Raw genomic sequence first — 27800 nt, forward strand, 5'->3', positions numbered from 1 at the left:
AATAAAAAGTACAGAAGACTATGCAGAAATAAAGGGGAAAAATTTGTGATAGCAAATGGAACGGGTGTTGTGCTTACATATGTATGCATGCATGAAGAAATAAATGTAAGGGAAATATACCAAAAATAGAAATACTAGGATGGAAGAGTTTTGTTTTTGTTTTGAAACAGGATCTCACTCTGTCACCCAGGCAGGAGTACAGTGGAGCAATCTTGGCTCACTGCAATGTCCACCTCCCAGGCACAAGCGATCCTCCCACCTCAGCCTCCTGAAGAGCTGGGACTTCAGGCACCTGCCACCATGCCCGGCTAATTTTTGTAGAGATGGGGTTTCACCATGGTGCTCAGGCTGGTCTCAAACTCCTGAGCTCAAGCAATCCGCCCACCTTGGCCTCCCAAAGTGCTGGGATTACATGCATGAGCCAGAAGACTATGCAGAAATAAAGGGGAAACAATTTGTGATAGCTAGTGAGAGCAGAACACAAAATGGAATGGGTGGTGTGTTTACACGTCTGCATGCATGTAGAAATAAACGTAAGGGAAATGCACCAAAATAGAGATATTTTTGCCTGGCAGTTTTGTTTTTTAATGCTTTGTAGCCTTTTCCTCCAACAATATATAAAATAAGGCAGTAAACTGAATGTTTGGGCCCTTCCTGCCTCACTTTTGCAAGTGGATTTGCATGTTGGCTGTTGCTTACTGCGTCAGTTCGTGGCATGTGAGCTGAGTCATTACACTGGTTACTTCTCTAACTAGACTTAGCATAAGGAAAACAGGATAAATAGTAGCATATCCTATTCACAGCAAAGGAAATGACCACTTACATCAAGAAATTGCTGAAAACTTGACAATTAACAGGAACATACAACAGGTGGAAACTGTGCAAGCCTTAATAGAGCTCACTCATTTTGAGAGATATGAATGTAAGTATAGCCTTTAAATTGCAAGAGATAAATGCCACCTATGCTTTAAGGGGTACTGAAACACATTTTCTTTCTATGGAAAATGGTCTGAACAATCATTGTTCTAGGATAATAAGGGTATCCTCAAAACCAGTAACATACTAGGTAACCCATTTACTGACACCATCAGCATCTTTTTTTTAGAGCTGAGAGAAGCTATCCGCAGATTGGACAAACATTAAGTTGATCATATCAGGACTCACACAAATCGACCGTACCCCTACAATCCAGGCATGCTGCAAGGCATTACAAGTTTCTTCAAACATCACCTTTTCCGAAGGTAACATTTGAATTTGGTTATTTCTAGGAAAAGACGCCAGTTCAGAAGGTCCTGGATGTTGAGGCCTGACTTCCCAGTCACCACCCATGCCCTTAAACAAACTAAACAAGAGTTGCTGACTGTGCTAGTGACACTTTGTACAAGTTTTGTTAAAGTCTACCCATTTATTTACCACTCAAGGCAGGCCCAAGTAGATACCAGTTGGGGAGGTCCAGTGGCCAGCCAAACTGGGCCCAACATGGCAACTTCTCAAGGAAATGCATGACTAACCCCCATGTTAAATTCTCAAAGTGCAGTACCTGTTAACAACTCTGTGAGGTATACGCTTTTATTCCAATCTTGCAGCTGAAGATTCTAAGAAGGGCTGAGGAAGTCGCTCAAGGATATACAGAAAAGGTAACTACGTATCACACCTGCCATCTGTGCCTGGTCTGGAGTTGATTACAAATGCAGTGTCCTTAACACACTACAGTGCCCATGGCATATTACTCTTACAACTACAGAAGATCTTTTTAAATAATACGAATATAGGAGTAGGTTATAGGTCCCCACTCTTAACTTATTAAGGTTTATCATCATTGGGGTTTCTAAATTACCCCTTTGTGGCAAGTAAATAACAATGAAAAATAATTATGATCCTGGAAAACTATAGATTCTTAATATTGAAAAATAGAACACACAAGTATATACAACAGAAACCGATCAAGAAAATTAGGCATTCACATTAAGTGTCTAAAAGAAGCTATCAAGAGTCTATGAAAGCTTTTCTAGGAATTGTTAACAGGACAGACATCCATTGTTCTTAAAGATGGTGTTAGCCTATGAACTGACTTCAGGATCCTTTAGAAAATAATGAATGGAAGCTAGAACAAAACTAGATGGAACATGAGATATTTATTGCCTATCATTAGCAAATACTTTCTTAGAGTAAGAACATTAACGAGGTTGACCTGAGAAAAGCAGCTATTGCCATGCTTTGCTAGGGACAGTATACATAAGCCCAGTAGTTCTGGAAAGCAATTTGGCAGTTTATAATATCAAAGATCTGAAATATCTTATCTTTCGATGTGGTAATTCAACTTCTTAAGATTAATCCTAAGGAAAGGAGCAGAAATGAGGAGAGAAAATTATATATGAACATTTTCTTTATAAGGATTATAATATCTTAATGTTTAAAATGGCCTACATACCTAACAAATGAGAAATAGGTAAGTTATAATATACCCAACACTGTAAATTTTAAGTAATAAAAAAAAGTGAGAAGCAGGTTATAAAACCTCATGGACAAGAAGGTAGAACAGAATTAAAACTTTGGAGTCTGAACATCTAGAGTTAAAATCTGATGCCACAATTTGCTGTGTGATCTCAAGCAAGTTAATTTCTGTGCCTCGGTTCCCTCATCTGTTAAATAAGCATGAACCCAGTAACTACCTCATTGGGCTTTTGTGAAGGTTCAGTGAGATAACACAAAGTGCTTAACTGTCCTTTGGTAAGTAGCAAACACATTAATAATAATCTGTATTACATTTGGCATGATTGGCACAAAAAGAGTAGTTTTAGCCAGGCGCAGTGACTCATGCCTGTAATCCCAGTGCTCTGGGAGGCCGAGATAGGTGGATCACTTGAGGTCAGGAGTTTGGGATCAGCTTGGCTAACATAGTGAAACCCTGTCTCTATTAAAAATATAAAAATTAGCTGGGTGTGGTGGCATGTGCCTGTAATCCCAGCTACTGGAAAGGCTGAGGCACGAGAATCACTTGAACCTGGGAGGTGGAGGTTGCAGTGAGCCTAGATTGCGCCACTGCACTCCAGCCTGGGCAACGTAAGACTGTCAAAAAAAAAAAAAAAAAAAAAAAAGAACAGTTTCTAGGTGAAACAATTATGGTGGGTTTTAATTTTCCTCTTTGCCATTGTTTTCCAAATTGATAATCAGGTGTGTGAACTTTTTGATTTTCTTAAAAGTATCAATAAAAACAAAGGAGACTGTTTTTTATTATATATATGGGCACATTCAGTAATTAAATGCAAGAACATCTGGAAGCCCTTGGGACGTTGCCTGGCATACAACAGTTCTTCCAGACACTTGTGGGAATGGCACCACTGGGTGTTCTAACCAAGGGTCAGCAATGCCAAAGTGTAATTCACATCCAAGACTGCTGAGTGCTGCCTGCCCATCGTTACTGTTGGTTTTCTTAGGGCCATGCCTCACCACATCCCCTCTATCACCATCAGCAAATTCTTCCCCAACTTCCCTCTTTGGAGTAACTCCATCTTAGTCACCAGCCCAGTGACCACCCTGCTTTAGTCAAATGGCTGGTTGACTGAATCTAATATGATAATTTGAAGGACAACACTCTGTCAAGTCAGCAGCTTACTGTTTTACACAGTTAGGTATCCAATTTTCAAGGAATGATTTCTAACTCTGCATCACCACTCCAGTTAAACACCATGTACATTCTTGTGGCCTCCACATTAGGTCCTTGTGGTATGTTTTCCAAACCTCCACAGACTCACACTGATTTATGTCTAAGAAAGAAGCAACATTTTTAAGAACTCAATTATTGTAGGGCTCTTATAGTACTCTGCTTCAAAAGTTAGTTTTGGGCAGAGACTACTCAAAGAACAGATGTCAAGCAACTTCAAAACAGTAAGCCTTACACTTTATTGCCATCTTCCTTTTAATCTTCAGCCTCAAACTCTCAAATACTGAGAGGGTTCCAGTCTTTAGGAAATATTAATATACTCTCACAGTTTATTAAATTGATGGCTCTGTTGTAAAGATTATTATGCCAGATCACTAGTTCTCAAAGTGTGGTTCCCAGTCCAGCAGTCTCAGGACCACCCGGGAACTCGCTTTAGAAATGCAAATTCTCAGGTCCCAACACGGCCTACTGAAACAGAAACTCTGAGACTGGGGTCCAGAAATCTGAATTTTAACTGGTGATGCTGATGCAGACAAAAGTTTGACAACCTCTCCAGAAACGTGAACCTCATTAAGAACAAAATATTTAACTGTTTATTAAGTGCTAGTTCAAAATATGAGGCAAAAAAGCTTTATATATCTGGATAGTAAATTCCCCGGGGCAGAAAATGACCCTTACATGGCTTCATCTTGCTCAGGGAAGCCTGAAATTGTGGTGATCTGATGATGTCACTGCCACATGAAGAGAGGACATCTTTGAGAAGTAAACAATCCACGCACCCGAGCAGAGAGTTTGAAATGTCACCACTCAACTTCCTCGCCATGATGACAGAGGCAGCAGTCTCTTGAGGGAATTAAACAACACGCTGAAATTAAGAATCTGATCCCTTTCTCTGATCTGTTGGCAAATCTGGGAAAAGTCAAAACTATTACCAAAAGTGTAATTTTAAAAATCCCCATATGGGCTGAGCATGGTGGCTCACTCCTGAAATCCCAGCACTTTGGGAGGCCAAGGCAGGCAGATTACCTTGGTCAGGAGTTCCAGACCAGCATGGCCAACATGGTGAAACCCCCACCTCTACAAAAAATACAAAAAATAAAATAAAAATAAAAATCCCCATATGAATGTTCTCAGCTTTGGGGCAGCTGCTATTTACCAGTCATATCTTAAAAGAGCCCATCAAAATCCCATCAGCCACCACAAAAATTAGAATTTATGTCAAACCCCTACCCTATCACCTCACAAACAACAGAAACTTAATAAATGGTAATTATATTGATGCAATATTTTGTCCTTATTATATAATAGGTGCTAGAAACATCTAGCTATGAAAAAAGTATTACAAAACCAATCTCACTAGGACTTTGATTTTTCAACCCAATTCCATAGATGAGTTACATGGTAGAAACATACATGCAAGGCATGAGTAAAGACTGTGAGTGATTTAAAACATCAATATTAAATATATATGATTTGTTGGTAGAGAATGAGGAAAACAAATATTTACACAAATTAGGTTATAAATTAGTGAACGCGAACGTATTTATACACCTAATATTACATAAGAGTGCTACTTAAGGGAACTGTGCAAATTATATTTTTTTTTTGAGACGGAGTATCGCTCTGTCGCACGGGCTGGAGTGCAGTGGCGCGATCTTGGTTCACTGCAAGCTCTGCCTCCCGGGTTCCAGGTTCACGCCATTCTCCTGCCTCAGCCTCCCGAGTAGCTGGGACTACAGGCGCCCGACACCACGCCCAGCTAATTTTTGCATTTTTAGTAGAGACGGGGTTTCACCGTGTTAGCCAGGATGGTCTCAATCTCCTGACCTCGTGATCCGCCCGCCTCGGCCTCCCAAAGTGCTGGGATTACAGGCGTGAGCCACCGTGCCCGGCCACAAATTATAAATCTTTGAAATGAAATGAAGAGGGAATTTGGAGAACTAGGGGGAAAAACAAAAATCACAGCCCACTTGGCTGGGTGCGGTGGCTCACGCCTGTAATCCCAGCACTTTGGGAGGCTGAGGCGGGCGGATCACGAGGTCAGGAGATCGAGACCATCCTGGCTAACACGGTGAAACCCCGTCTCTACTAAAAAAAAAATGCAAAAAATTAGCCGGGCGTGGTGGCGGGCGCCTGTAGTCCCAGCTACTTGGGAGGCTGAGGCAGGAGAATGGCGTGAACCCGGGAGGCAGAGCTTGCAGTGAGCCAAGATTGTGCCACTGCACTCCAGCCTGGGCGACAGAGCAAGACTCCAACTCAAAAAAAAAAAAAAAAAATCACAGCCCACTGTATGAAATTTGAAAGAACACAGACAAGGCTCATGGCAGAACCTGCATTTGGTCTGTCCTGTGAGGCCATGGGGACACAGCTTCCCTGACCCTTGGTTATATGAGGATAATGATAACCACCTTCTGACATTTTTATATGCGAGACTGCCACATACCTCTTGGCACATGGTGACCAAAGAATCTGAATTTGTTGAAACTTACTTTGTAACCCATATTCAGGGCAAAAGGTATACAAATATTTGGCTTACTAGATCTCAACAATCACATGATTCCAGTCTCCTGGGGGACAGGAGTGGTGACTCCTACGGTCACAGCTTAGGAAGAAATTGCTCTCCCACTTGCACTTGCATTTGTGAGAATCACCACTCACAACCCTGTTCTCATACCTACCGCCATCCTCCAGACCCTGAAAGGTAGACACAATTTTTACTGTTCCCATTTTCCAAGTGGGAAACACTCAATTGTCTGGGCAATTTCCTAAGACTCTAACCCTTCTGCAGCTGGGCTTGCACTAGTCATCTCCAGGACTCTTGCCACTAACACAGTCACAGCCTCTTCCAAAATCAAATAGAAGTGGCTTCATCAGATTCAAGATGATCTATGAGTTGATAAAAGTTTCAGAAAAATACCGTTACAGAAAGAATGTCACAAGTTTGGGAACTATAAAGTATGAGGGAAAATGAAGGGAGAAAATCCACTAACAGAAAACAGGAGTATCTCTTTAACCCACACACATGCATCCCCCTTCTCCACGGGCATATGGCTGCAAAGCAAGACATCGCATTTCCAGTCTCCCTTGTGGCCACCATGTGACAAACTCCCTGCCGACGGACTGGCAAATAAAAGTGATGGAACAAATTCTAGACACCTGCTTAAAAACACATCCCTTTCCCTGGACTTCTGCTCTTTCCCCACTGCTGGCTGGAAGTGGTGGCAACTAGAGAGGCCTTACAAGTGCAGAGCCGCATTGTGGGCCTGGGTCTCTGGGTCGCAGGTAGGAGGGAGACAAACTCTAATGGTCTTTAAGCTACTTCATTGTTGTATTAGAGAAAATAGGGAAGTAAGGCGGGGAGGGAGAGAGAACAGAAAAGATAAACACTCCATTACTCCATTAACAAGCCATCTGAGTCTGTCAGATAGAAACCTACTTCGTTATACAAGGAAGGGATGACAGCATAATCAGCTTTAGTAATGGGGGTTTGCCATTCACTTAATGAGAAGTGAAAATATTTAACTCAGTATATAAACATTTTTTTTTGGCAAAAAGCAAACAAAGTAATGTTTTTGAATATATAAAGAACAAGGTCTTGGTAACAAATGAAAAATATTAAGACAAACTGCCAACAACTCGCTGGATCATAAGAGAACAAGAACATTAAAAATTCCTTAGGTGCTATTTTTAAACAGCCAGGAACACTGCCTTAAATTTATTAGCTATTATTTTATAAAATAATATAAAATAATGGTATATAATAGTATATAGTATATAAAAAATAAGCCATGTAGCTTTTTCAGGAGGAAACATGGATGGTAACTTATTAAAAGCCCAGGGTTACAGATTTCATCTAATCAAATTAGTAAAAGCATGTCCACAAAGATAAAGACCAAAGACTAATGATAGATAATAATGGCTAGAGCTGCAGGGAGGGCCTTAATGAGAAGAATGCGGAGAAGTGATGGGTATGGTTGGCTTAAGTAAATTAATATAATAGACCAAATAAGTATTAACGAAGACAAAACCAGCTGACTTTCCACCTTTTACAGGTTAATGAACTCTGCAGCTTTCTGTGTATCATAGATCATAACACAAAACCCAAGTGAAGCTTGTGAAGAGAGAGAATACGGATTTGAAACTACTGAGGCTGGCAAGTAGTGGGTCATGCCTTTAATCCTAGCACTTTAGGAGACCAAGGCGGGAGGATCACTTGAGGCCAGGAGGTCGAGACCAGCCTGGGCAACAAAGTGAGACGCTGCCTCTACAAAAAATAAAAATTAAAAAAAAAAAAAAATTAGCCTTGCTATTCAGGAGGCTGAGGTGGGAGGATTGCTTAAGCCCAGGAGTTCAAGGCTGCAGTGAGATGTGATCATGCCATTGCACTCCAACCTGGGTAACAAACAATGTGAACTCAAATCTTTAAACAAAAACAAAAACAAAAAAAAAAAGGAGAGAGAGAGAGATCGAAAGAAAGAAAGAGAGAAAGGGAAAGAGAAAGGGAAAAGAAAGAGGAGATTGGGCCTTCCTAGAAAAAGGAATATTTTGCCTTCCAATGAATCACCAGAAAAAAGTAGAGCTTTAATTTGTGACCTTGAATCACAATAGTATCATAACAAAAGAACAAATCTTGATGAAGTAATTTTACTTTCCTAAAGAAAACTGTCATTAGTAAACCTTCAATTACTCACAATTCCTAGTCTTGAGTTCCCAGTAACTCAAGCTTGTGAAGGATTAGGTTCTAATGCAATGGGAGCCTACCATCAAATATATTTATAAAATAAGCAGTGCAATTCAAAACTTCCTCTACAAATGTATAATCTTTGCTTATAAAACCCACATGGATGATCCCAAAGCTTTAATAAAAAACAATAAAGAAAGAAAAGGAAAACCACTTATTGGTACTAAAGCCTTTACTGTAATAAACCAAATATATTTACAATTTATACAAATGTTTAACCTTCAACAAAAATACAAAAAAACATTTCACAAGATGCAAAACCAGGAAACAAGTTCATTGGAGACACCACTGCTCTACAAAGGACGGAAAGTGAGGTGAACTGCAAGGAACAGAAAGGTAATCTCACACTTGGGCAAGGCGTGATCCCCAGATCACCCAGAAAGAAAGAATGGGCTGTCATGTGAGTCGGCAGATTCCGTTCCTCAATCCTACAACCCATGGCCCCTCTGTCCGCTTGGCCTTGGTGCTCCATTTGGTCTATGTAGACAGGTGACTTTCTGCTGATGGACTTGTCGCCTCCTCTTTGTAGACTCAAAGTAGTTTTGTGTCAAGGTTTGGAAACAGGTGTTTGTAATTTTTTTTCTCTTTTAAAGTTACAACTTTTCTATTTCTATAAATTCGAAACATTTTGGCCCAATTCAACTATAAACGTTAAACCACATAATGATTTCAGTAGATGACTTCATAGACTGTAGCCTTCTTGTCCCCCGAGCCAGTGACTATGTACTTATCATCCACAGAGATGTCACAGCTAAGCACTGACGAGGACTCTTTGGACTGGAAGAGAAAACAATGGACATGTGTTTAATGTGGAACAACGGTACTCAGAGGCCCTGCTCCCTTGGAGGCACCTTCACTCCTGGCTTCAGAGGCGACACTGTGGTCAAACTGTGGATCTAGGTGAGGAGTACTTACTCACCTGGAATATGCTGGCTCCATAGGGGGTCCGCCAAGCATTGAGGAGGTTATCTTTTCCAGTACTCACAAACCATTTACCTAGAATTAGCAAAGGAATATCTAGTTTTCACAAGGTTAAAATTCCTACTATACAATTAGCAACTTGGACTTAATCAAACTAAGAACATTTTTAATATATGAACTATCATGCCCTAAGGACTGGTCCATGATATGAACAGAGGTTTTAATCTGGGCTCCTCAGTGATTTATCAGTGATCTTGGGTATAATCTAAGAGGTATCAGCCTCCTTAGTCACTGGATACAGGACTAGTAGCATCATATCCAACACACGGTAACCCTCAAATATAGAAATCAATGAAGAATGTGTTCTATTTTAGTCAGTCTCCTCATGATAAAATGGGATTAAAGATTCCCATCTTTAATGGGAATTAAAGGATTAAACATCCAACTTAAGTAAAATGCCAGTCACATCATATAGCATGAAGAAAAATGCTCAATAAGTGATAGGCACTCATCCACCCATCCATCCATCCATCCATCCATCCATCCATCCATCCATCCATCCATCCATCTATGCATACTGTGAACAGATATCTGCCCATCTGCAGCACACAAGAAGGGTCACCACATGAACTTCTTCCCTCTTCATCCTCACTGTAGAGTAGAGTGTAACTAAGTGTCTGCGTATACCTAAATATCGACTTCTCTAACCCTGGATTCCTCATCATGGCCAGCTCATAATGACTTCCACTGCCCCTGCTCCATTCTTCAATAAATTCCCACCCACCCCTCTTCAGAGTAGAAACTCATTGTCGTCTCCCAACCCCTCCAAAACAAACTTGTGTCCAAACCGTGTATTAGGCAATCACATTGCCTGCTGACTTTTCTCAAATTAGCAAAACAGACTGAAACAGACATTGCTGTGCTCTGAAGGGCATATTAAAACAATAGAATTATTGCATCCAGCTGTTCGGAGAACATTTTTTCCAGATTATGATCTCTACCATATTTTTTTAAGAAGCATTTTCCATTTGGGCCATCAACGGCCTCCAGTTTCCTTTCGGCTGAACTCACCACAGTAAGCAAATTTCAGGGACAGCACGCAGCTCTCATGCAGGTGCAGCTGGTACTTGTCAGGCTTGTTCACGTGCAGCACCTCCACATTGCTGCTCTCCATGCCCACCGCCAGCCACTCCCCAGTGGGGCAGTACCCCAGGGAGAAGATCTACAAGGAGCAAGACAGGCTCACTCATGATTCCGCCTGATACACTTAGGAAGGGAAGACGCAATGTGAAAAGTGGGGAAATAGCAAGAATGGGGGGAAGTAATCAGCCAAGTCCAGACTGTGGGGAGGTCCACAGGGCAAGTGATCTAACGCAGATGAACCAAGTGTCAAAACCTTTAGGAAACTGGAAACATTTGAACCTCTCAGTCCTTTGGGATAAAATTAAGAAATGATTCCTAATAATAATGGTATTCATCTGTACATTTTAGAGGAGGCTTTACCTTTTAGAGACACTAACTGAAATACGATCATATATCACCTATCAAGGGGGATACGTTCTGAGAAATGTGTTGTTAGGTGACTTTTTTTTTTTTTTTGAGACGGAGTCTCGCTCTGTCGCCCAGGCTGGAGTGAAGCAGCATGATCTCGGCTCACTGCAAGCTCCGCCTCTTGGGTTCACGCCATTCTCCTGCCTCAGCCTCCCGAGTAGCTGGGACTACAGGCGCCCACCACCACGCCCGGCTAATTTTTTGTATTTTTAGTAGAGACGGGGTTTCACCATGTTGGCCAGGATGGTCTCAATCTGACCCTGTGATCCACCCACCTCAGCCTCCCAAAGTGCTGGGATTACAGGCGTGAGCCTCCGTGCCTGGCCTTGTTAGGTGACTTTATTGTGTGAACTTCAGAGAGTGCACTTACACACACCTAGAGAGTGGAGCCTATCGCTTGTAGGCTACAACCCTGCACAGCATGTTACTGTACTGAGTACTGTAGGCAACTGTAGCATAATGGGAAGTATTTGTACATCCAGATACATCTAAACATTGAAAAGGTACAGTAAAAATATAGTATTATAATCTTAAGGGACCACTGTCACATATGCGGTCTGTCCTTGGCTAAAAGGTTATATGGTGCATGGCTGTGCTTATGGATAAAATGATATGCTGCTAGAGTTTATTTTAAAATAATCCAGTGTCTGGGGGTGGGAACGAGAGTTATCATATGGCCAAATAACTTAAAGCTGAGCGATGGGCATGTGGCATTTATTGTACAATTCTCTGTGCTTTCATAAATGCTTGGACATTTGCTGTACTCATATGTATTTGAGAATTTCTCTAAGAAGTTTTAAAAAAAGGCAGAACAAAAATTGTATCCTGCTTATGTTGGGAAAGAGTGAAAACAGCAAGACTCTAAGAAACTCAACAAAATGTTAACAGGAATATGAAATTTAGAAGTATATATGCTTGTTTTCTGTTTCTGTCCTAGTTTTCTGAGTAGAATTATTTTTATTACAAAACAAGGTAAAAAATAAATGCCAAGTCATGATCGAAAGAACAATTCTACCACCAGAAAGCATTTAAAATGGCAAACACTGTTTTTTCCAAAACAAGTCTGCATTCAGACATTGGACATCAAAATACTTTTCACAATCTACAAAGTTGCCATTTATATATTATTTCAAAAGTCTGCAAATCTAGTCAGCCACCAGTTCATTTTTTAAAGGATGAGGAATAAAATGGGTATCACTGAGGTATCTGTGCATTTTTTTGAGCTCTCTGGTGCAGGTTAAATAAATGAACTTTCAGAGGAGCTGTGACTTTTCTCTACTCTTAGTGACATTCTGCAGATTTCTCAAGTTCTATTTATTTGGGAATCAAAAAATCATCTCCTACTCCTGCATTAGATGGTGAGAATATGTGCCACAGATCAAACACTGCTGAAGGAAAACTATACATTCTTCAATGTACAAATCCCTTAAACAAACTCATATGTAAATATAACAGAGAACACGCCTTAACCTACAGGATTCTAAAAACCACTCTAGTTTTGGGGAAGGCAGGGGGAGGGTCGTGAAGGAGGAGGTGGTGGTCATTGTCTTTAAATTATTTATCTCAAATTCAGCCCTGATCTGTTTGTCCAGCCACTACCATCCTAGGGTAAGGAGGGAGGGTTGTGAGGAGGAAGACACACCCCAGCCACCTCCCAGACTCCAGGGCAGGCGGAAGCCACTCAGTCACCTGGGAGGTGAAGTCGTGCTGCTGCAGCTGCCGCCCCTCGCGCAGGTCCCAGGACCTGACTGTGTTGTCCAAACCACCCGTCCAGAGCTTGGTGCCATCATTAGAAATGTCAATACAGCTGGCTCCGTCTGTGTGGCCCTGGAATTGCCTGATAAAACAAACCAGATTGAATAATGATTTCCTGCCAGAGCTCAAGGTAAACACTGTTGTGTTGTTAGTTTTGGACCGTGTGTGTGTGTGTGTCTGTGTGTGTCATCCCGCCTGTGTGTGTGTGTGTGTGTGTGTGTGTGATCCCGCCAGTGTCTGCTGATGTGCAAGATCAAACTAACCTTCCCTGAGGAGGAGGGGAAACAGCACCTGCGATTGTCTTTCCCTTTTTTCACGATCCAAGTGCTAAAGAAATGGAATGCCACTGCAGGTCACTACCCAGAACTTAAATAAGCTACTCTGACAAAACCGTCTGGAAGGTAAAATTCTTTCCAGGTCTGGAAAAGTGTTTAATTGTTAAATAGAAAATAAAAGACAAACACACAAAATCCCGATTGTATTCCTTATGGGAAGATAAAGGTCTGTTCTTTAATCGTGCAGGCCTGAGTCCGTGAGAGAAAGAAATGGGGACGTTACAAGCACAGGGTGTACAGAAGCATTCCTGTTTCCATGAGTGAATCAACACAGCAATGCCCTACGTGCCAACAGAGCATGAGCTCATGTATTTACTCAACCTTGCTTTCTGTGTTAGAAAGAGCCCTGCATTAGGAAATCTGGACTCCCAGAGACAAAGGGTCACGCATGCCGGCCTCCTGACCTCAGAGACATTGGGCAGAGACACAGGTAATTGCTGAGGCAGACCCATGGGCACCTCAGCAAGACTGCCTCCAAGCGGAGCACAAGGTTGTTCTTTAAAGAACCTTGTGCTTCATTCAAAAATCGCCATCAGAAACGATCAGCCAACAGGGATCTGCTGAGCACAGATGCTGTGCAAGGCAACTAGCAGAGCTGCTGAGGGGAGATCAGTGTAAGCCCCAGCAGGGACGGTGACTGGTGGACTCAGTTCTGCATGCTGAGAGGAAGCTGGTGGGGGAGCAGCCAGAAAAGGCGAGCAAAGTCTAGACCCACCCTCAGAAGCAGGCGGGATTCAGTAAAGAACTGCGTGGCAATTTCAACACTGAGAAGAAAGTTACCATGCTGCTTCTTCCTCCAGGATCCCCACACCTTATCATTCCTGTAGAGCTCCAAACTTTTAACCTGAGCTTGGATTTTAAAGAGTGCAAGGGAAGGAAAAAGCACCACTACTGCCCTAAATTCTAAGCCAAGACGTGAACCATCACTTTTAAAATCTTCTCTCTGCAAGCCATCCCCAACTTCTGCACTTTAGGATCCAGGTTGAGTCCTCTCTCCTGCGGCCGTGCAGGTGGACCTCCAATGTTTCTGCTTGCTTCCCAGACATCCCCACAGAACACCCAGGCCTGGAGCAGTCCCTGCTTCACTTGGTGAAAGTGTTGCTTTTCTTCCCTTCAAACAGCTCTGGAAATCCAGTGACCCTCTGACTTCTTTTGACCTTTGTAACTCATGAAACGCTGTTCCTCCTTGACTGAAAACACCTTCCTCTGCTGACATACAGTACCTGGCAGCTGCTCCCCGATCCCTCTGCCCTCTCTCCGTCCATATACTATACTCCAGCATTACTCTCAGGCACATCCTATGACTGTTCAGAACGTGCTGGGTTACAGTGGATACAAAGACATTCAATAAGCTGTACATGGCCCTATTACATGCAGCAGCCACTAGCCACCTGTGGGTGGTCCAGAGAAAGATTTGTAAGATGCTACCCCATTCTATCCAACAGGTATTTACTCCCCAGGAGCCGGCACGGAGCAAGGGTTCAGAGTACAGACAAGAGAGCAGAATGCCTGGGCCTCAACTTGGCTCCACCACATCTGACTGTGTGACCTGAAGCCAGTAACTTACCCTCTCTGAGCCTCAGGCACTTCCTCTATAAAATGGGGCAAATAGCAGGACAGACGTTATGAGAACTAAGTGGAGGAATATTTGAAAAGTGCTTAGAATTGATATTTTGAAAGTGCTACTTATGGAGTTTTAAAAAAAGAAAAAAACAAGTAACTTTTGCTAGGATAAAAGGTGGAGAGGGCGTTCGGCCCTGGCTCCATCATTCCATTTCGCTCACCTACACTACCCAGCAAACAGAAGAGGACAGTAACTGCCGCACTGTCACCCACACGCAGGGTCCGGGCCCGGCTCAATGACACTTCATGGATTTCTACAGCGGAGGTTTGAAGAGAGTGAGCTGTCATGATGACTTCTGGAGCCCATCCCTTCTCTGTGCAGCATGAGAGGGGACTTACCAAACAAGCCACAGACCCCAAACTGCGCCATCCGCAGGGACGGCTTCCCAGCAAAGATGAAACAAGAGTAAAACACGTGCTCATTTTACCTTTCATATTTCATTCGTGCTTACTTTAAAAAGACTTTTTGAGAACAGCTCTGGTGTGAGCACTGACTTCTGAAGGGGGCATTTGGCGGGGGAGCTGAGGAGAGACACAAGGGTACCAGAACTGCAGCTGCTGCTAAGGTGACAGGGCTGATGCCAGAAGGCCAGGAAGAGCCCTGCGGGCTCCTGGGTGGAACCACCCCTGGGCAGGTCTATTTCATTATTGAGATAATTTTAAAACCATTTTGTAGGCAAAATTCATAGAATCTCCTCTTCTCATGTCCCTTTGTTGATTTTCTGTTATCTTTTATCAGTTGGCTCTTGTCTGCACCAAGTTCTAGCCAAAGCCCAAAACATCTAGTATCAAGGGCCTTTTGTGCTGCCGTGTAATCCACATTAGGCCACCCCTTGGCAAAAGCCAGAAATATTTTTAGAACAAGTTTGGAGTCTGTATGTGGGCTGAAGAATTGGCACATTAAGGAGATAGAAAGTCTCGGGTGACACCAGGCATAGTAACAAGACTGTAAGCCCCCCAAAGGCAGCAACACAGTTGTCTTTGTTCCCTCATCACCTAGCCCCATGCCTGGCATTCAAGAGGCTCTTATTGTGTGGGCTGCAGGCAGCCAGAGAGAAGCAGAGGTGATAGGCCCAGCTGCTAAAGAAGCGAACCCCTCCTTAGACGACCATCTTTGCTCACCTCACTAGTGTCTGGTTGTGCAGATCCCACACAGCGATGTTGCCGTCGCTGCAGCACGAGAAGCAGACCTTGGAATCGGGGCTGATGGCGAGGGCGTAGCAGGCGGGGGCCGAGGATGTCAGCTCCGCCTTGATGCGCGGGGTTGGAGCCGCCAGGTCCCAAATGGACAAAGTACTGGCTTCCCCTCCCACTATGAGAGTGCAGCCATCAGGTAGCAATTTACAGGAACGGATATAATTGTCTCTGTTCTGTAGAATAAACATAATTCATTGCTATAATGAATTACCGAGAATCATAGCACCATGTTCTCTAATGGCTGTCTTGGTTTTTTGAGTTAAGAGTGGCGTTTCATGGACACTCTAACAGAGCAAGAGTTCTCTAGTCAAGATTGGGGTCCAAGTACAACTGTCTCCTTCAAAATAGTAAACAAAACAAATTCACAGGAGCTTAGGTAACTGCTTCTGGTGTCCTGCATCACAGAGCTGAAACTATCTAGGTATGAGGTACAGGTGTACACATAGTTCCCTGATAAGAAACCACTTTTCCAAGCTAGTTTATAAATCTACTTCATCACCCTGCATTATTTACCACTTGGAAACTGCAGGCCCATCCTCTATGTTTCGGTCTTCCTTATGCTGAGCACATTACCTCATTAGTCAGAAGGATTCTTGCTAAGAATTTACCAGAGCTGCTTTCTCAAGTTGTCATGTGGCTGCTGTTACACTTAAGCCCCTCAATGCAAAGGCCAAAGAACCTGATAAAAGCAGGCATCTTTCCATCAAAACCGACACACATGAAGGGGCTGTGGGTGGGGGGCCCTCATATGATCAACTCCTGAAAGATGCAGATATGGCTAAAGTTTGCTTACATGCTTTTAACGATGGATTATCTTTCAAAGATTAAAGAAACTTTAAGCACATGACTTCAACAAAGGATACTCCTACTGCTATAGAATATTGGGCCATATTTAAATAAGAATTTCATGAATGAAGACGTTTTGAAGTTATTTGGTTTTTTTAAAAAATGCACTAATAACTACTCTAAAAAAAGTCTGTGTTTCAAAAACACTGCCACTCTGCTTTTTGGAAACACCTTCTCCGGAATCCTTACAATTTTCCAGGCAGGCAGTGGGTACATGGCACCATCTGCAACAGCAGAGTGCAGGCAGACACCACACCAGGGCAGGGCAGGGCAGGGCAGCTCGGAGTCTGCTTAAGGCCAGTGGTATGTGCTCTGTAAATCCTGGGGTTATGGTTTAGAAATTGGAACATAGCCGGGCGCGGTGGCTCACGCCTATAATCCCAGCACTTTGGAAGGCCAAGGCGGGCGGATCACAAGGTCAGGAGATCGAGACCATTCTGGCTAACACGGTGAAACCCCATCTCTACTAAAAATACAAAAAATTAGCCGGGCGTGGTGGTGGGCGCCCGTAGTCCCAGCTACTTGGGAGGCTGAGGCAGGAGAATGGCATAAACCCCGGAGGCAGAGCCTGCAGTGAGCCGAGATCCGGCCACTGCACTCCAGCCTGGGCGACAGAGCAAGACTCCGTCTCAAAGAAAAAAGAAAAAAGAGATCCGAACATGTCCCAACATGTTTTATGTCCCTGAAAAATGCTAAATGGTATTCTCAGGCTCTGAGCGGACGTGGCTTAGGTACTCTGGGAAAGCATTCTCACTGCTCTCTTTCGTTGATGGCTGCCCCGGGTCTTTGCAGTGACAGCCTTTAACCCTTTCCTGAAGTTAAGGCCATAAAACCTAACCAGCTCTCTCAGGTCTCCCTTAAAAACACAGACCCTGTTCAGAATGGTTTTTATGCCATGTTATCAAATATTTACTATTCTATATTTATCTAAAGGCTGTAGGTCAATTAAAAAACGAGTGGATGGCAGGGATCAGAGTCCAGGCCAAGTTGTGCTTTTGTCCATTAAATGGGAAACTCTCTTTTGTAATACTCATCCATACATGAGGAGAGCCTCTGTAAACCACTGTAAAACATTTTTTAAAAAGAAATCCATCAACTCTGGGATTTAGCCAGTACAACAGCAACAAATGAAACCTTCGCATTTAAATGGGGAGCCGAGGGGGTTAAATAACCAACACAGGAAACAGAAGGGGCTTCTATTTCCTCATAATGGGAATAAAACCCAGGCCCACACAGCTATTTCCTTATTGAATCTCCAGGGAGAAATTGCCCTTGTGCACCAGTTCCTGTTCACTCACCAGACAGTCGAGCTGGGAGACAGGGCTCTTATTGCCAGGGTGGCTGATGTCCCAGACCTTGACGCAGCCCTTCCCACCCGTGTACACGTGTCTCGTGGGGTTGCTGATGGTCACCGCGCACACCACCTCCCCGTGGTTGAGGGTGTTGATCTGGCGAGCATGCCGGGGGATTCCGGGTCCGATGAGGGCGTCGGGGGGAAAAGGGACAGGCTGCATCTGACCGTCTGCAGTAACGTGGAAGGAGTATGCACTTTTGGAAAAACGATTGGAGAGAACACAGAAAACACATTTACAGAGGAAGCAATCGTTATCTCGGCAATGTGCTACGACTATGAAAAAGATGAAAAAAAGGAAAGATTCTCTTGTATAGTTTCCTTTGAAATCAATACAAATTGAAGCATTTACTGATGGTGCAAATTTAAAATAATTAATAGCAGAAATCTAGCGTGTACCAAATGACATATATATTGAACTGTATGTAAAATTTTTTTAAGGGTTTTAAATTGTTCTTACCCATTCTGTAAAGCATTCCCTCAAATCTCATTATAAAACACTTAATGTACTTCCAAATGAACATAAAATACCTCCTTCCATGTATCTTGTGTAATTGTATGATTTCTTAGTATAATTTTAAATGATTATTTTCCCTGCTAAAGATGAAGCCCTTAAGAACTAATAATAATTAAACAGAGTAGATATATTTCAACAGCAAAAACAACCCCCCAAAAAACAGCTTTCTAAAAATACCAGTTTATGGTTTGGACTTCAACTTTCTTTTGCTTAAGGAAGAGAAAATAAGAGATTATCTTATATGGCTGTAAACAGAGATTTTAGGTTTCCTACTCGACAATCTTCCTTGCCTACCTTGGACAGGAACGCCATTATATAAGACAGCAAAGTGCGCAGCTAAAAAACTACTCTTCCCCGGTCTCCTTTAGCCCAGCCTGCCTATGTTCTGACCAATGAGGTGTAAGAAGAAGCTGTTGGATGGCATTTTGAGGAAGCTCTGAACTTGAAAGAGGGGAGAGGGATGGGGGATATGGGAACTCTCTGTAACTTTCCACTCTATTTTGCCAAGAACCTATAACTGCTCTAAAAAAATAAATGGGGAGAGAGCATACTTGCCCTCTTCTCTTCTTCCTTCCCACTGCCTGAGCTAAGAGCAAGATGACTGGTGCTCCTACGGCCCCTCTGGGCCACAAGTTGATTTCAAAGACAGAAATCAATTGCTGGATAGCAAAGACTTGGAACCAACCCAAATGCCCATCAATGACAGAATGGATAAAGAAAATGTGGCACATATACACCATGGAATACTATGCAGCCATAAAAAAAAGGATGAGTTCATGTCCCTTGCAGGGACATGGATGAAACTGGAAACCATCATTCCCAGCAAACTAACACATGAACAGAAAACCAAACCCTGCATGTTCTCACTCATAAATGGGAGTTGGACAATGAGAACAATGAGATCGCGCCACTGCACTCCAGCCTAGGCGACAAGAGCAAGACTACGTCTTAAAAAAAAAAAAAAAAATTATGCACATTCTACTTTGAAGACCACTACTTCCACTTTCTTAACTTGAAATCACTAGGAGAGCTAGAAGTTCAAACCATAAACAATAAGTGAAGTATGCACTGCTTCCTCCTTCCCATTACCCTCGAGAAAGTCTGGGCCCTTTCTGGAGATTGTCATTGGCAGCTTTAAATATAATGTAAACACCATGAGTACTAACACAGAGCTTAAATTTTCATTTTAATACAAACTCAAATTTTGTAGAGTAACTTAGCAAGCACAAAACTGAAAACCGATTATGCCAGGTCTCTACCACCCTGCACTTAAAACCCACATACATTTGCTTGAAAATAAAATGCATGCTATTATCTTCCCTCCATAAAAGCAAAATATCAGACACATGAAGACTTTTAAACTTCCCCTCCACTCAATCACAGGACATAATCTCAATCTGTTATCTGCTGGCAAATTGGTTCCAGTAACTAATAGTAAATAGCTTTCTGGCCCAAAACCTTAATGTTACTCTTAATTTGAATGAATAAGCACGTATAATGGGAACCATGGAGACTGTCCTGGGGAATAAATACACATATAAAAACAATATAGCTCAAAGCCCTCACATCACCAAACCACTCAATCTCATTTTTTATCCAACAGGATTATTTGGTGTCCTTAGCAATATATCGAGTCCACATGATATTTCAACATGCACATTATAGTTAGTTGAACAGGAACCTATGCCACTTATTATGGGATATTTGGAGTCATAATCAAATAGCATTTTGTTGCCCTTGAAGACTGCCACAGAACTATGGGAGTTTAAGTCTATTCATGTCCTACAAGAATTCTAGGCTTTGAAGAATGCTCAACGAACAAAGTCCAGTAGCCAAGTTCTATGACTCAGAATCAGGCTCCATGCTCTGGGTCCAAAAACAACAAAAAAAATTGCCAGGTGATACTGAAGAAATGACAAGTAAATTTCCATAAAATTAAACAATTGAGGCTGGGCGGGGTGGCTCACGCCTGTAATCCCAGCACTCTGGGAGGCTGAGGCGGGCGGATCACGAGATCAGGAGATCAAGACCATCCTGGCTAACAGAGTGAAACCCCATCTCTACTAAAAATACAAAAAAATCAGCCGGGTATGGTGGCGGGCGCTTGTAGTCCCAGCTACTCGGGAGGCTGAGGCAGGAGAATGGCGTGAACCTGGGAGGCGGAGCTTGCAGTGAGCCGAGATTGTGCCACTGCACTCCAGCCTGGGCAACAGAGACTCTGTCTCAAAAAAAATAATAATAATTTAAAAATAAAAGTAAAACAATTGAGTTGCACATGATTTATAAGGATGGTGTTTAAGATGGAGAAACTGCTTCTCAAAGATCTCGGTGCTATGAGAGAAATGACACATGTGAGGATTAGTTTTTCTCTGTGTACCACAAATCAAGCTGGGCGCCTCCAGGTAAGGCCAGGTTTCCATGAGGCACCCTTTCATCAATCTCAGATTTTTCAGAGAAAGGAAATTTTATCTTCCTCCAACTGGAAGCCTGCTTATCATAGAGTTAAATGTTCCAGATTAAATAGATGCACCGAGTAACAGACGGGAGATCTGTCTGCTGATCTTTGGAAGACACCCACTTCTCTCCCAGGTGTCCTCTTCTTTACACTGCACAGGAGGCCTGCGATCATCATACGGAGGCAATTTAAAATTGATTCACAATGCAGCGAGCTGCTGTCAGAAGCTGTGAACACTCATCCGTCCCACGGGAAACCCATATGGATGTTAATACATCAGTCACAGGGGGCCTCGCAGGAAGCTGGTGCTGCCCGCTGTGCTGGAGAGCCAAATCAAATGAACACACCAGAGCAACACAAAGGGTGGATGGGTCTTTAGGAGGGATCAACTGGAAGGAAAAAACGAGGGGAGGAAATTATTCACCTATAATAATAACAGAGCTTTTTCAATAAAAGGCCACACTGAGGGCTCATCATGACAATGGTGAAGGGATCCCAGAAGGAAACTTAACTTTCTCTACTGGTTGAGGAACTAGGAAAAGTAAAACCAATCAGAAAGAGGAATGTATAAACAGATAGTGAGCATTCATGAATATCGCTCACACCTGAATTCAGAATGAAGCCAGATACAAAATAATGGACATGGAAATGACTGCATTTCTAGAATTTCGAACACAGGCAAAATTCATCTGCAGTATTGAAAGTCAAGGTGGTGGTTAACCTTGGTGACTGCAAGGGGCATGGGAGGCGTTTCTGGGCAACGATCCTGTTCTGTTCCTTGATCCAAGGGCTGGTTACACAGGTGGCTGCCTTTGGTGAAAAGTCACTGAGCTAGACATGTATGATTCATGCACTTTTCTGTATGTGTATGGTATTCCAATATTTAAAGTTTAGATTCATTTACTTATTCAAGAGGAAGTCGAGGGGAAGGCTCGTAACCAGTTAACACATTAGATTAGGTCCACAGGCAAATCAAGTGCCCAAACTTTGCTGTTAAATGAACCTCTCTCTGGTTCTCTGGCTACATCAACTGCAGTCTTGCCAATCAGCCAGCCTGCAGTCTAGAATGTGTCCGTTTCGTGATCCATAAGATAGGAATAATAATAAAACACAGAGGTTGCAGGGGTTGCTGTAAGGATTAAAGTGGTAACAGCTGCAAAACACTTAACACAGCACTTGACACCTGCAGTGAGTCTTCAGGAAATGACAGTATTGTTATCGCACCACCACGACTTAAAAAAAAGCCAAGTGAAGATACGTTGAATTGAGGGCTTTATCTCAACCAGTGGACAAGTATGTGGGTCAGGGAATGCGGAAAGGGAGGAAGACTCAGGGTGGGGATCAGGAAAGCACAAGGGCAGTGACGAGGCAACAAAAAACACAAAATTCTTAAGTCATCAAAGGTGAGAGTGGGGGAAATGGCAGTTGGCAAAGACTAGAACAAACGCCCAAAGAGTAGAGATGGACGTTTGGATAGAATCGTGGCAAACTGCAGGGCAGACAGTCAGTCCTGGATCCCTCCTTAGGGGCCATACAGCGAAGCCCACCTGCATCTCAGAAAGCCTCAGAACTGAGCCCCAGCCCCCACCTAGCTTTCTGAATCAAGCTCCTACAGATCAGGATCGCTTCTGCTTCTGAAGTCTGGTGTCAGAATCGAAAAGAATAAAGCCCACTCGACTTCACAGATGTAAAACATGAATGAAATAAAAACCCATTAAGAGCAAGGGGCTTTTCATTTACTGGGCACACAGCAGAGGTGAAGGAACTAAAAGCAAAGAGTCCCCACCGGGCTCCTTCGCAGCTATGGTGAACTGGAAAACAAGACTGTGTTCCAAGGGGGCACGTTGTTTTTTCCTAGCAGACCAGGCTCCTGTTAATAAAACTATGCTGTGTTCTGTGGTCAAAGGAAAACAGGTGTTTACAGGGTTGTTGGTTTCCTGGAAATAGGAACTGCAGTGGCAGAATCAAGTAAACAATAATGAAGAACCACAGACCCCAGAGATGACGGCTGTGGTCAAGCCCCGCTGCCTACGGACTTGGCACTCTGGATGTGAAATTGTTAGCTATATTAACAAGGATCAAAAATCCGATCGTGTCAAAAACCTTCATTCGCTCTTCAAGCTCTTTAGGGCTCATGAAGCCCTTTACAATTTAGTGCCAACAAGTCTTACTTCATGTGACCTTAAACTCCCAGCCACATAGGACAACAGGCCAGTCCCCTAAAATATCACATGCTGTCACATCTCCAAGTTGCACACAAACTGTTCCCTCCTGCTAGAACAGCACCACTTCCCTCCCAAGTACACGCCGCTTCCTCCCTCCCTCTGCCTGCCACGAACTCCCCAGCCTTGATGATTCTTTCCCAGGGTCCTAACCTTTCCTATTAACCTCTCTAATAGTATTTCTCATATGGTGAACATTTAAGTCTTTCCCATTCCAGAGTTCTTCAGGGGCAGGCAGAAGGTTTCACCAGCCGGCACTCCATCAAAGGATCAGAACACCACAAGCTGTCTACTGTTACCTAATCACTTATATATTGAGGAAAAGTTGCCCTGGTAAGGAAAATCTGCTAAAATAAGGTGGGCATTCCTCTCTAAGCCCCTGGGTTATGCCAGCCAACTTTTCCCAGGCAACGTCTAGCAATTATACCAAATGTCACTAAGAGATGGTAGCAGTTTCCTAAGGGGGAAAGGCAGTCTCTAGACAGCTGACTTAGACCACAAAAAAGACAATGAAAGCAATGACAATAATGAAGTGAAATCCATAGCTTTCCCCTAAGCCAGCTAAATCCAGTGGATGCTGGGCCCTTCCCAAGTAAGCTGTGGCAGAAGCAACCAGAGGTCACATGGAACAAGCTCGATCCTGCATCTGGGCCCTGGAAAGCAGGACCCACACAGTCAAGTGCAAGAAGTCAGAAGGCACAAGCAATTGCTTCAGTTTAATGACCAGTAACATGTGGGCACCAAGCCTAACTAACTTGAGCCTCATTTCCCCATTTTTACAATGTGCCCTGACAAAACTTAGCCTATGAACAGGACTGCTGAGGTGTGAAGTAATGAAGCTACATGGGAAAGTACTTCAAGAAAACTATGAAGCGCAATATAGTCAACCTTTGTTTGCCACATCACAGGAGGGGGCTCACTATCCCTTACTGTTTAGAGATGAGGGAAGGTGGCACAGGCTAGGCTAAGTAACTCGCCCATAACCACGGCTAGTAAGCGGTAGACCAACTCCAGCTCAGCCCAGCTGCAAAAGTGGAGCTGTTAATCTTTACCTTAGCTTCCAGGTCAGCACTACCTGTGACGTTATCCCCTCAAGAGGGATAACATGGGACCCACCAGGACAAAGACACCTACCCCACACATCATGAGCAACATAAGGCATGTCGACATCGTGAGTATGACTGTGGGGGCTGGGGGAACCGGGCTCCTTATAGAATGGATGAGAATAATGTAATTTATGATTCCAGAGGATACTCTTAGCCTGAAAACTAATAAAGGTGGTGGCTGGGAGGAATAGTGACATGGGGCTCATAAGAAAATCAGTCTTATTATTCTAAGACTTTAGAAGAAAGTATAATTTACCTGCTATGGGTAAAACCTTCCTCTGTCAATTATTTTAAGGGTCTGCACATCTAACCCATGACATCTACAAAATTTTTCCAGTTTGGCCATTCGCGTATTCTTCCAAAGAGAAAATATGCAGAACAGGGTATAATTCCCACCTTATTTGGAAGACAGCATTTCTGCGTTAACGGAGGGCTTTATTAACAACTAACTTGAAAGTAGCAAACTTCAAAGCATTGGTTGGGAGACTCTTTGTTTCCTTATTTAGAGGCATACACTCTATTTTCATTTATTGTTTTTAAAGGCAAATACAAAACTTCTTAAAATGGATATGTAAAGGAAGATTACAAGCAAAGAAAACAAGAAACAGATGACCTAAGTTGATAAATGAGGAAGTATTCCAGCCAAAGTCAACATTTAAGATTCTGAGTTCTAGGACCTAACTTCCTCTATCAATTACACATTTCCAAACTTCTCAATGTGCTGGGGCAGGAACAAGGCTCCTAAACAGGACAAAGATACAAATGGAGAAATTCTTGGATGGAAAGTAAAACAAAAAGAGGCTTAATATATTGCTATTTCAAAGCTAACCTAAAAAATTCCAGCAAAGGAACTATCACTACAGACAAAAACGAGCATTATCCAAGCAAGAAATATACACACTATATTTATATCCCATAAACCAAAAGTCATTTCTGACAAGGTGAAGAGGGAGAGAGAGAAGTAAAGTGAGGAATTATTATAGCTAAACACAACTGACATCAAAAGGAAGGTCCTCCCAGCTACTCAGGAGGCTGAGGCAGGAGGATCCCCTGAGCTCAGGAGTTTGAGGTCACCCTGGAGATCCCCATCTCATTTTTCTTTTTAAAAAGGAAAGGCCTCACCTCAACTTAATTTCAAAAAATTAAGCTACATATTCCTATATCAGAAGGTAGAAAAACAGAAATTAAACTAATACCCACATGTCAATAATAAGGAACAAAATGGGCGTGTTATTTTTAGCATTTAATAGACCAAAAAAAAAAAAAACCTACCCAAATATCACTGTGATGGTCAATTTTATATGTCAACTTGATTAAATCAACTAAGGGACACCAGGGTGGCTGATAAAACTATTTCTAGGCGTGCCTCTGAGGCTGTTTCTAGAAGAGATTAGCATTTGAATAGGTAACCTGAGTAAAGAAGGTCCCCTCACCAGTGCAGGTGGGTATCACTGAAGGCCTGGACATGACAGAAAGTTAGAGGAGGAGCAAGTGTGCCCTTCACTTGAGCTGGAACATCTACCTGCTGCTCTCGATTATCAGTGCTACTGGTTCTCAGGCCTCAGCTTGGAGTAGAACTACGCCGGCTTTCCCCGGCCTCCAGCTTGCAGACAATAAATCATGGGATTTCTCAGTCTACACAGTCGTGTGAGCCAATCCCTCCAAATAACTCCTTCTCCATATCCATATCTATAGTTTATTGGTTCTGTTTCTCTGGAGAACCCAGAGTCATACAACCCCATCAAATAAAAAGAGGGCTGAATCAATTTTCAAGTCCACTAAATAAGCGAGCTGTGGAATCTAGACAAAAACAGAGAAACCAGAAGATCAGAAACAGAAAAAGTGGGGTGAAAGGGGGAAGCCCCCGGCCACTGAAACTTTTTCTTGGCTAAAAGCCTGGAAAGGGTCTCTAATCACTGCTGCAAGTGTTTTCCTATGAGGCAATTTTACCCCAAACGTAGTTAAGATTTTTCTTTTCCCTTTAGGCTCTAAACCAAAAAGGTACTTTAAAGATTTATGTAAACACTAAACAAGTGGGTAGAAGATTTCTAAATTACATGTCTGGCATTAAAACATAGGGTGAAAGGACCTGTAACTACCCTAGACTCTTAAGCCAAACTATTATTAGCCTGAGTTATTACTGACCTCTAGGTGCTAATATATAAGGCAGGTAGAGCACAGCCCCCAGGTATTTATAGGGAGAACAGCAGTGCTACAGTGCCAGAAAAAAAAAAAAAAAAAAAAAAAGTCTAACTAAACTTTGGAATTTCTCTTACCAATGATCTCCACAGAGCTCAGGGGAATAAATGTCCTAAAACTAAAAATGAATTCAAGTTATGCTGAACTAAACAATACCAATTAAATCCAGCCTTGAGGGTATGAAAACAAGCTCAGGGTTACCTCTTATAAACCAACACTACTTAATAATTCGAAAATGCAAACCAGGGATCTCCTTTAGAAAAGAATGAATCACAGGGTCTTACACAATCCTGGACCTGCCTCCCACCTATTCAAGGCAACAAACATTTGTTTCCTGGGTGTCTATGCTCAAGGGACAAGACTTCGGGAACTTCCATCCTCGTGGGGAGGAAGCAGATAGAAACACGGCTTGTACACGATTATAATCCAAGCTCTCAAAAGTGTGAGAAGTGTCATAAGATGTTTCACGCTGCAACTGGAGGGAGACCATAGATGGGAAGGCATCCATGAAGGCTTCATGAAGGAGGCAGCAACTCAAGCGGGCTTTGAAGGACAGAAAATTCTTCAACAGAAAGAGACCAGTGAGAAGGGAAGCTGCTCCAGGGAGCAGGGGCTGGAGTCATCAGGGAACAGAGGCTTATCCCATTGGGTTAGCACAGGATGTAAAGCACACAGGACATGGCACCGGAAAAGCAGGCTGGGGGGATATTACCAGCGGGGCCTTGAAGGGCACGTCGGTTTATACAGGTCGAACATCCCTTATCCAAAATGCTTCAGGACCAGAAGTGTTTCTGATCTCAGATTTTTTTCAGACTTCAGCATATTTACATATACATAAATGAGTTATCTTGGGGATGGGACCCAGTCTAAACACAAAATTCATTTCTGTTTCATACAGACCTTATGCACTTAGCCTGAAGGTGATTTTAGTTTTCCCTTGGGGATACCAAATAAACTGTGTGTTGTGTGTTTTGACCGCACCTTGTCACATGAGGTCAGGTGTGGAATTTTCCATGTGTGGCATCATGTCCGTACTCAAAAAGTTTCAGATTTTGAAGCATTTTGGATTTTGAATTTTCGAATTAAGATGCTCAATCTGTATTCAACTTTTGAAGATCTCTGTGCAACACACAGACCTGATAAGTGCTTTACAATAAAGAATACACTGACAGCAATCTGATGAGGAAGGAAGACAACACTCAGCTAGAACCTTACTGACAAAACTGGGCATGAGAAACATGAGAATTTTAACAAAGAATAAGACTGTTAAAAAAAAAAACGAGTTAAATGGGGAAGAATCTAACACTAAAGTTTGGG

General features: G+C 42.7%; 1 protein-coding gene across 12 annotated transcripts in view; it reads right to left on the reverse strand.

Moving 5' to 3' along the window:
• Positions 1-8559: 8559 nt before the first annotated feature.
• The window catches only part of TLE1 (TLE family member 1, transcriptional corepressor), a 104804-nt gene continuing 85563 nt past the window's right edge, over positions 8560-27800 (reverse strand). For all 12 annotated transcript variants that reach the window (XM_055349822.2, XM_063696488.1, XM_055349823.2 and 9 more), the window contains 6 exons: positions 17932-18181; positions 15713-15960; positions 12567-12714; positions 10398-10548; positions 9325-9401; positions 8560-9182 (listed from right to left, as the gene is read on the reverse strand). In XM_055349822.2, coding sequence (XP_055205797.1) covers positions 9075-9182; positions 9325-9401; positions 10398-10548; positions 12567-12714; positions 15713-15960; positions 17932-18181 — 982 coding nt within the window. In that variant the 3' untranslated portion in view covers positions 8560-9074. The remainder of the gene's footprint in view (positions 9183-9324; positions 9402-10397; positions 10549-12566; positions 12715-15712; positions 15961-17931; positions 18182-27800) is intronic.

Source organism: Gorilla gorilla, chromosome 13, assembly GCF_029281585.2.
Source record: "Gorilla gorilla gorilla isolate KB3781 chromosome 13, NHGRI_mGorGor1-v2.1_pri, whole genome shotgun sequence".
Taxonomy (NCBI): domain Eukaryota; kingdom Metazoa; phylum Chordata; class Mammalia; order Primates; family Hominidae; genus Gorilla; species Gorilla gorilla.